Here is a 10960-nt window from a genome sequence, read left to right on the forward strand (position 1 = left end):
CTATTAAGTATCTAGAAATAGATTGATCTGAGGAATCACAAAACCTTTAAGAATAAGGTCACTTACTTAGAAGATATGGGGCTTCCATGGAGCCAAGTCCCGTCCAACGGATGGTTTGGGCCAATTGAATAGAGTAATATATGACCTGATCCTGTGGATTACAATCAGCTTTATGTCTCCCGCCTGAGAAACTTTGGTTTTCATTATTCTCACCTTTTCCCTTTAGCTCTACTAAAAGTCAACAATGAAAAACAAGACCACGTTTACTGAGTTCATTCTGATGGGCCTCACAAACCAACCTGAACTCCAGGTGGTGATATTCATCTTTCTGTTCCTTGCCTACCTGCTAAGTGTCCTAGGAAATCTGACCATCATCATTCTCACTCTGGTAGACCCCCACCTCAAGACCCCCATGTATTTCTTCCTCCGGAATTTCTCCTTCTTGGAAATTTCCTTCACATCCATTTTCATTCCCAGATTTCTGACCAGCATGACAACAGGAAATAAGGTCATCAGCTTTGCTGGATGCATGACCCAGTATTTTTTTGCTATATTTCTTGGGGGAACAGAATTTTACCTCTTAGCTTCTATGTCCTATGACCGCTACGTGGCCATCTGCAAACCCCTGCATTACCTGACCATCATGAGCAGCAGAGTCTGCATACAACTTGTTTTCTGCTCCTGGCTGGGGGGATTCCTAGCTATCTTGCCCCCAATCATCCTGATGAGCCAGGTGGATTTCTGTGCCTCCAATGTGCTGAATCACTATTTTTGTGACTATGGGCCCCTCCTGGAGCTTGCCTGCTCAGACACAAGCCTCTTAGAATTGATGGTCATCCTCTTGGCAGTTGTGAATCTGGTGGTTACTCTGCTGCTGGTGACACTTTCTTATACATATATTATCAGGACTATTCTGAGGATCCCTTCTGCCCAGCAAAGGACAAAGGCTTTTTCCACTTGTTCCTCCCACATGATTGTTATCTCCCTGTCTTATGGGAGCTGCATATTTATGTACATTAATCCCTCTGCAAAAGAAGAAGGTGCTTTCAACAAAGGAATGGCTGTGCTCATTACTTCAATTACTCCTTTATTAAACCCCTTCATTTATACTCTAAGAAATCAGCAAGTGAAGCAGGCATTCAAGGACACCATCAAAAAGATTGTGAAGCTTTAAAAAACAGACTACATTTCAATGTAAATATATTTCACTCAATTAATATGTATTGAGTGTCTACTATTTTTCAGGTGCTGAACTGGCCTTTGAGGATAAAAATATGAAAGGCACAAGAAATATGTCCTAATTTTGAGGAATCTACAGTGGAGTGTGGTGCAAAAGTGCATAAACTATAAATTTGCATGATGAGTTTACAAAAATAAAATAACTTGGTAAGTGTTACTAGAGAAAGATGAATGAAAATCCATAAAAAGGACAGTTGGAAAGAGTTAACTTTTCTGGAAATGATTTGAAATTTTGGAGGCAAAGTATATTGCTTATTCAGTTGAATAGGGAGAGAAGAATTTGGAGTGAGAAAGAGAGGCCAGATCACGAAGGAACTTAATTACAAACTGTGTAGTTAGCTGGACATTGGTGAGTCAGAGAAGTGTTGAGTGAAGAAGCGACATTAGCAGCGTTGTTTCGAGGAACTCTAGCACGGGCGCTGCTCTTCAAGGAGCCCTGGAGACTGTGCTTCTCTCAAGATGTCGATAATGTTGATTCTCCTTTCCTTTTTCATTTATCTTTAAACTGTAGCCATCTTGCCATCTTTCCATAAAGGAATAATTTTTAAAAAGATATACATTGGTCTACTTTCCTCAACTGGAGCAAAAATGCTCAAGATTTTGTCAACTTACACGTCCAACTTCAGAAGTTAGTTTTACAAGAGGTTTCTAGAGGCAAGATTAGAAGCCTCTCACTTCTCCTAGACAGGCTCGCTCGTTGCTTTTCATAGCTGACATCTTTTTAACCCACCGCCTGAGATATCCCACTCTCTTTCTTTGGTAACTTCTGATGAATTTTTTTTCTATTGTGATTTCATTTTCATCTTTTTGTTTACTTTTGTTAGATATTAGAAAGGACAAATTCTGTGATATTGCTCAATTCTTTACATTTCCCAAAATTTTTGCCTTTGTTTTTAGCATAAGCTATAGATGCCTGTTTAATAAAGTGAAAAAGAATATAAAATATCAACACAGTTTAATATCTAGAATGTTCCAAATTGTGACTCTTAGCAATCAACTGAGAATAGACTTCCCTACCAAGAACTCCACACATGGATCCAAGGTAACAAGTTGAATTTGAAGGTGGTTGTAAGGCCTCAACTTCAATGGTCCGAGGACATTTTGGAAATCTGAGCACTTGCGCATAGTTTAGTTCTATCCTAAAGTGCTGTAGAAGGCTGGTTACTGTTTGGGATACAAACGGAACGTCACCTGGTGTGTTCACATGCTTTATATGTGGTAATAATGTTGAGTGGAATGCTACTTCTTCGGCATCTAAGGAACAAGCTGGATTGGACTGATGATGGAAAAAAATTTCCAGAACTACAGAAAATATTGAAGAGTGTATAACATTTTTGATAAAAGGTCTTTTACATAAAGCCACTGCTGTTTTGAACATTGGGGTATCTTTGGTGGCTGAGCCAGAGATTAGCGCTGACTTTCAATTTATTCCAAATTCATTGAGCTACTATTAATTCACAGAGAAATATTCTTCAACAGCCACATCTGAATCATTAAGATCCCGCCAATCCACATTTCTACCAAAACCTATGATGAAGTGGAAGACAGTGCCATAATGTGCTTAAAAATGCAGGCTTTAGTTCAAATCCCAGATTCTCAACCTTCTACCACAGTCTCCTTGGGATAGTTACTGACCTCTCGAAGGCTTGCTTTTCTCAACTCTAAAATGTGGATAGTAATAGTGTCTATCTTGTGGGATAGTTTTGAGCATTACACGAGATAATAGGTGTAAAATATTTAAAAAGCCATTACTTATTGTGTTTAATAAATGATATCCATTATAACAACATGATAATAGTACAGTACCCTTTTAAAGAAACTAGGTCTTAACTGGTTAGACTAGGCCTTAAATTGATTGATTTAGTATAACTTGGACTGTAAACATGTTGGCTATTCTACTTCAAATCCCTTTCTAGCAAAGCCTGTTTATTTCCATTACTCTTGTGTCCAGTTGCATCCGTGGACAGCCAGATCAGTGAAGGCCTTCCGCATTCTACAGATAAAACAGATCAGAACACTTGGCAGCAGGTTGTTAGGACTGGGCTACCATCAACTCCCCGTGCCCTGCATATCTCTGAGTATGCTGAGGCAAGGAAGAAGAGTACTTGGTATGAATCAAAGTGCAAGAACACTAGCCAAGTCTTGATCCAGCCTTCATAATATAAGCATTTAGAAATGAATTTGGGAAGGAATTCATCACCTTCTAAATGAGCTTGTCCAAAGACAAGTCATGCTCCCCTGAAACTGTTCATCTAAGCTGGCTTTGCGTTAATGCATACTTGGCAGGTACTCCATGTCCTAGCTAAGCAAAGGAATGAGGTTAATGATTCTGCAGTTGGGCTCTTGAAATGTTCAGTGTCAAAATGTGTAAATGTTTGGGGTTTTATCCCTCCTAGCACCACTGCAGACAAGAATCAAAAGACGCAGCTTTACCCGCCTGGCATTCTGAGGATGCTATCAGAGCAGAGCTAAGTGAGGAGATAATAAAACAACCGGAGCTGGTCTGTCCCTCTTGGGCATTTGTTCTTCTCTCCTCTCTCCCTAAGCCCCCAGAGGTTGTGGACTTACAGATTCCAAATCTAAACAGGTAGTCTTCTCCAAATGCTGTGTCTTGGAACCAGTTTAAAATAAAATTCCAAAGAAAAAAGAGAATTTTTCAAGAAGGCAAATAAGGTAAGAACAGTTCTGTAACGACTTGGGCTCTCTGGCCTTAGGATCATCTTTTCCATTTCTTTTAATTCATTCAGAATGTCATAAACTAGGGCTTAATCTGCTCTCACATATCACTAGACAGTATAGCTGAAGCTACACAGAGGTCATGAGTTCAGAAGTCAAAATAATCACCCATCTGAGGAATAGATCCACTGCAGGAGTGGAGAGGGGACATGATTACACACCAGACAACATACGATACAAAGAATTATTATTGGAACAGAAACATCAAGAACTTGAAATAAGTATAATTTATTCAGAAAGATAAAAATCACACAGGTAAAAATAAGGACAAAACACATAAAGAACTAGGTAAAAAGTACTGTTGAAAAACATAATAATTGAAATAAAGAGCAAAACAGGTGAGGCTCATACCAGGAGAGAGAGAACCAAAACAAAAATAGTGATAAATTGTCTGAGAACAGAGATCTGATAAACTCTTAAAAGACAACAGAAAATGATAAAGTGATTAGATGGATAACAGAAAACAATAAAGAGATTAGATTAGATAACTAGGCAGATAGAAACAAGAGCAGATGCCAAATAAACCTAGATAATAAGAGTTACAGGTGAAGAGAAGCGGGAAGGAAAAAGAAGGAGTTCCTTCTATAGGAAGTTCCTTTAATAGGGAAAAATGGATATCTCTGAGTATGCTGAGATGGGATAGGTAAGGAAAATAGACACCTTAAGAAATCAGACATTTAAATGTGACAACACTTCAGAAGGATTGCCATACAAAGATCGAATTTGACAACACTTTTGAAAGAAATACTCAAATAAGAGGATAAATAAATCCAGAAGGATGGTGCAAATAATATGAAACTTAAAAATGATAATATAAATTATATTAATCATGTAAAATATACTTTTATCTTTTAAAAAGTAAGACCCAAATAAGAATAAAAAGCAGAAGATCTATATCCATTGCCAGAACTAAATTCTAGAAAACATGTATATGGTGGTGTTTTGAAGAAAGTCCAAAGTAACATACACAAAAAAATAATAACATACTTGCTGTCATCCAAGAAAGAATTAAAGATATAAGTTTAAGAAATCCTTAGATTAAAATGACTAAGGATAAATCTTAGGGTATCCATCCTGAAAATAAAATAGAATTTATAACTTTTAAATCAACAAAATAAAAGTATTCATCTAATGAAAGATACAGATAAAAAAGTAATAACAAGTAGAATAGATGAATACACAGAATAAGATGGCAGAAATCAGTGCTACTAATAGGAATTATAAAAACAATATATCAGTGTATCCCACAATAAAAAAACCACAGATCCTCAAATTAGATTAAAAATAGAAATAAATAAATCCATCAATGTGTTGCATATAAGAGACACTTAAAACAGGATATTAAAAGGTTGAAAATAAAAGGAATGAATGACATCACCAACACGGCAGAATAGGCTTTCTACTGTCTTCTCCTCGAAGAATACCAATTTTGACAATCACTCATGGACAAGAGTACCTTTGTGGAAGCCTGAGGGTACACTGGAGAAATTCCAGCAGACCACGGGAGCAGAAAGAAACACTGGAGATTGAATGTTTGAAGAGGGTGAGAGGAATAGTTTCACTTTGCCCACATCATCCCTCCTGCAAAGTGGCACATCTCAGTGCCAAGAGAGACTCTATAGGTCCATGATTTCTCATGTGGGAGAAAGTGAGAGTGTGTAAGTGAGCGCCTTGCTTCCCCAGCTGTGTGGAAACCACCAAAGAGGTACATTTTTTTTCTTGCCTCATCCAGAAATCCGAGTTGAAAACTGCAAGATTAGGTAGCAGTGAGCAGCCAGGAGAGTAGCAGCCAGGGCTCAGGGGGAGCACCCAATGGGAGGTGGATCCTATAACCACTTTGAGGACTCCACCAGGAAGCCCACCCAGGAGTGTTTGGGATCCCTCACCTGCAGATCCCCCCAACTTATCCACAGGCACCCCCAATGTTCCACGAGCCTCCCACACACCCTCCCAGCCTGTGGCCAGCTCCCTGTGCATTCCCCTGATGGTGGTGAGAGTGAGCCTTTGCAGATGGCTTGTTAGCATGTGCAGAAAGCTGGCCTGACTCTATGGGACTGGGAGAAAGCACACAGCCTTGAACATTCTGGCTTCCATTGTTTCTACCAAGAAGTATGCTGTCCTTCTCACGTTTTCTTACTTTTATGTAGTAAGATTTTTTTGGGGGGCCGGGGTGGTGAGAAAGATTGGCCCTGAGCTAACATCTGTTGCCAGTTTTCCTCTTTTTGCTGGAGGAAGATTGTCTCTGAGCTAACATCTGGGCCAAACTTCCTCTATTTTGTATGTGGGATGCTGCCACAGCATGGATCGATGAGCGGTGTGTAGGTCTCCACCCAGACTCCAAACCCATGAACCCTGGGCCACTGAAGCGGAGCATGTGAACTTAACCACTACACCACGGGACCGGCCCCTGCGTGAGGATTTCTTGAACCTGACACCAAAAGCATAAGCAACAAAAGCAAAAATAAACAAGTGAGACGACATCAGACTAAAAAGCTTCTGCACAGCAAAGAAAACCATCAACAAAGTGAAAAGGTCACCTATCTCAATGGGAGAAAATATTTGCAAATCATATATTTGATAATGGTTAATATCCAAAATATAGAGAGAATTCATACAACTCAATAGCAAAAAAGCACAAACAATCTAATTAAAAACTGGGCAGAAGATCTGAATAGACATTTTCCCAAAGAAGGCATACAGATGGCCAACAGGTACACGAAAAGATGCTCAACATCATTAATCATCAGAGAACTGCAAATCAAAACCACAATGAGACATCACCTCACACCTGTTAGAATGTCTATTGTCAAAAAAACAAGAAACAGCAAGTGTTGGTGAAGATGTGGAGAAAAGGGAACCCTTGTGCAAGGTTGGTGAGGATGGAAACTGGTACAGCCACTGTGGAAAACACTATGGAGGTTCCTCAAAAATTTAAAAATAGAGCTACCATATGATCCAGCAATTCCACTTCTGGACATCTGTCTGAAGAAAATGAAAACGCTAACTTGAAAAGATGTATGCATTCCATGTTCGTTGCAGCACTATTTACAACAGTCAAGATATGGAACAGCCTAACTGTCCATCAGTGGATGAATGGATAAAGAGATTGTGGTGTATAGATACGTATACAGTGGAATGATATTCAGCCATAATAAAGAGTGAAATCTCACCACTTGCAACAACATGGATGGACCTCTAGGGCATTGTTGTTAAGTGAAATGAGTCAGACAGAAAAGGACAAATACTGTATGATCTCTCTTATATGTAGAATCTAAAACAAAAAAACCCAAAAAAGAACCTTGTAGATACAGAGAACCGATTCAGATGGTTGGTTGCCAGAAATGAGAAGTGAGGGATGGGAGACATGATTGAAGGGGGGCAAAAGGCAAAAAAAAGAAAGAAGAAAAAAAAAGAAAAGATTTTATTCCTGGGCAGCTTTTAAAATTTTCTCTTTATAACTAGTTTTAAGCAATTTTTAAAATTGTTGTACCTTCATGTTTATTGTGGTTAGGGTTTGTTGAGACTCTGGTCAGTGGATTTATATTGTCCACCTTTTGAATTTTACAATATTTTTAAATATTTTCACTCATTTCTTCAAATATTTTTCTCTCCCTCCTTTCTCCTTTTTTAAATGAGACTCTAATTACACAAGACATCAGGCCTCTTAAATTTGTCTCACTGTTTCCCTGATGCTCTTTTATGTTTTTAAAAGTTTTTTCTTTGAATGTTTTATAGAGGAAGATTTTACTGCTATTTCTTCCAGTTAACTAATTTTTTCTTCTGCAATATCTAACTGATGTTAAAACCATTCCGTTGGTATTTTTCTCAGATGGTGTAGATTTCATCTCTGTAAGTTTGACTTGGATTTTTAAAATAATTTTAATGTTTTTACTTAACCTTTTCTTTCTTCTATATTCTTCAAAGTGTGGAGCACAGTTACAATTACTGTCTTAACTGTTGTATACTGTTTACAGTTATAACTACTGTATTTTATTTTAATGGTATCATCTGTTTTAATTTTAATCTATTTTAATTGTATCACAGTTTTGGGGCTATTTGTATGTATTGATTGTTCTACTCACTATAGGTTGTATTGTCCTGCTTCTTTCCATGCCCGATGAGTTTGATCATGTCAGCCATTATGAATTTTACCTTCTTGAAGCCTGGATGTACTTGGGTGCCTGTAAAGATCCTTTAGGTTTGTTCTGGTATCATTTAAATCACTTGGGAACGGTTTTTCTCTCAGGTTCTGTGTTAAATCTGTGTTAGAATGGACCAGAGCAGTGTTTAGCCTTGTGATTTTTTTGCCCAATGCTGAGGCAAATCTTTCTGAGTAATACCCAGTAAACTATGAGAGTTTTAGTTATGTTTGGTGTGAATAGGAACCATTTCCATCAGTGTGGGCTCAGAATATGGTTCTTCGCAACTCTTTGGGTGATTCTTACCTCGGTCAGGCAATTTCCTTACGAGTGTATCATGATCAGCACTCAGAAGAACGCTCATGATGGGCTGTCTGTAGATCACAGATATCTCTCTGTGCCTCTCCCACTTCTCCATACTGTCTTGTGAACTTTAGGCTCCCTGGACTACCACCTACACCTTCCCAACTCTAGCAGACTGATGGGCTCCACATGGGTCCCCCCGACCCCACACTGTCTCCAGGAAGTAAGCTGAAGTAATCATCTCTCAGGGATCACTGTCCTCCATTGTCTGATGTCAATTATCTGGAAAACTTTGATTTCATATACTTTAGTTGAATTTTTAGTGGTTTAACCTAAGAGGGCATATATGCTCCCTGTTACTCCATTTCAGCTTGAGCCTATTATCTTTCTGTGCTCTTTTCCTCAAATCAAAACCTTTTCAAAGTCCTAGATATTTGAAAATCTAGAGTGACTAACAATCATAACTTGCTGCTTTGCTTATTTTAAATATTCCTGTAAACACTTCTTTTCTTTGGTTATGATTAAATTTTTTCTCCTCTTAAAACTCTTTCTGTTTAGCAGCATTATATGTTTGGTCCCTCACCTTATGGATGAAACGAGTAGTGCTCTTTGCTACCTAATAGAAGTTTATTATTATTTGCACTGGGTGTTTGTGGCAGGAGTATCAGGGAAGCCCCGTAGGAGATAAGATGCCATCCAAGATCTTGCCATCTAGCCTAGACATGGTCAATCACACAGTAAATGTTAATTTGCAGAAATATCCATAACATTTTGTGGCCCTTCTATAATTAGGTGGGTTTTGTCACCTCTTGAATGTGTGCTGTTTTTATGACTTGCTTTTATCAAGTAGCTGCCGCCATGGAATATTTTAGTGAAAATGAGGAACATAACTGTAACTTTGGTTGGTTATTTCTAAGCATCTGGGGAACTTGAAGAAAGAAAATGATCATCTCAGGATTTTAAGTTCTCATCTCATTATGAAAAAGGAGTCAGATAACTATGACTTCCACAAAAGAAATTAATAATTCCTGTAGCTCCAGGACTGAAACCCTTGAAAACCAACCCAAGTCTAATCTTGTGGATGAATTCATTTCTAGGCAAATTGAATTCACAACCTCCAGTGTTTACTAGAGGGCACATATGGGTAGATTCCATTGAAGCCCCATATTCCGCTTAACCATCTTTGCCAGAGAAGTAGACATTTATATCCTGTCTCAAGGGTTTGAGCTCTTCTTGCCTGAAGAAGAGGTAATGATATAATGACTTCTTTTGAGGTAGATTTCTTGCAGGAGAATGCTGAATTCGTTCAAGATCTACCCTCACTTTATCTCATTGCTTGGGGTCCAATAACCAGACTCAAGTTCAAACAGACTCCAGGGCATTGGGTACAGTATGACCTGGAAGGAGGTACCACACGCACCTAAAGAATTTCAAGACAGCTCGTTTATATCAACAGAAACCTGAGGAATATCTATGTGAATGAATCATTAGAGTTTTAGAATTAGGGTAAAGTGAGAAGAAACAATGGATTGGGTTGAATTTACTGATGTGAATGCTGATCTCTTAAGTTGCTGGACGTGACTCTACTTGGCCCAAATGTGTCCTACACTGAATGAAATTGAGATTTCAGAATTTCCTCCTTTTGCTATTGAGAAGGCATCCAAAGACTTAAGGAGATTGAGATACTGGAGCAGATTTATTATGTAAGACTAGCTCATCTACTCTCCAACAACACCCCAGGAAATTCCAGACATTCAGATTCCATTCCATTCATCAGACATTGAGAAATACGTTGTTGACGGGGAGCCTTGGCATCCTGAAGTGCTCTGTAGTGACTATTCCCTAAAGTCCAGGGATGACATTGGGAGATGGTGCTATTGAAAAGGGCTCCACGAATTCAATGGGATGAGGAGAGCCTGGCCTGTAGGCGTCAGGTGGCAGCACTTATACTCAAGAAATAAGATAAGCATGGTTACTATAGTGGCCAGCAGAACTGAGAGATTTAAAATCCAGAGACCTCTGGTGTTGGCTAAATGACCATAACGTCTCTAGGGACTGAAATAGATGGGCAACCAGAGTGGGGAAAGGATCGTCTCTTCACTAAGTGGTGTTGAGAAAACTAGATATCCACATGCAAAAGAATAAGACTGGACCATCATATTACACCATACACAAAAATCAGCTCAAAAGGAATTTAAGACAAGCATAAGACCTGAATGGATAAACCTCCTAGAAGAAAACATAGGGTAAAAGCCCCTTGACATTGGCCCTGGCAATAATTTTTTGGATATGACATCAAAAGCTCAGAGCACAAAGCAAAATTAAACAAGGGAGAATAAATCAAACTAAAAATCTTCTGCACAGCAAAGGAAATAATCAGCAAAATGAAAAGGCAATTCATAGAATGGGAGAAAATATTTGCAAACCATGTATCTGATAAAGGGCTAATATCTAAAATATATAACCAACTCCTAGTACTCAATAGCAAAAACCTCCACAATCCAATTAAAAAATGGGCAAAGAAACTGAATAGACATTTTTTC

General features: G+C 38.5%; 1 protein-coding gene across 1 annotated transcript; it reads left to right on the forward strand.

Moving 5' to 3' along the window:
* Positions 1-244: 244 nt before the first annotated feature.
* On the forward strand, positions 245-1174 carry LOC124228970 (olfactory receptor 6C4-like). The gene has a single exon (XM_046644065.1). The coding sequence runs from the start codon at positions 245-247 to the stop codon at positions 1172-1174; it is 930 nt and encodes a 309-aa protein (XP_046500021.1).
* The last annotated feature ends 9786 nt before the right edge of the window (positions 1175-10960 follow it).

Source organism: Equus quagga, chromosome 1, assembly GCF_021613505.1.
Source record: "Equus quagga isolate Etosha38 chromosome 1, UCLA_HA_Equagga_1.0, whole genome shotgun sequence".
Classification (NCBI taxonomy): Eukaryota; Metazoa; Chordata; class Mammalia; order Perissodactyla; family Equidae; genus Equus; species Equus quagga.

What these genes read in the sequence shown, in the direction of transcription:
- LOC124228970 (XM_046644065.1), top strand. Translation starts at nt 245, where the DNA reads ATGAAAAACAAGACCACGTTTACTGAGTTCATTCTGATGGGCCTCACA.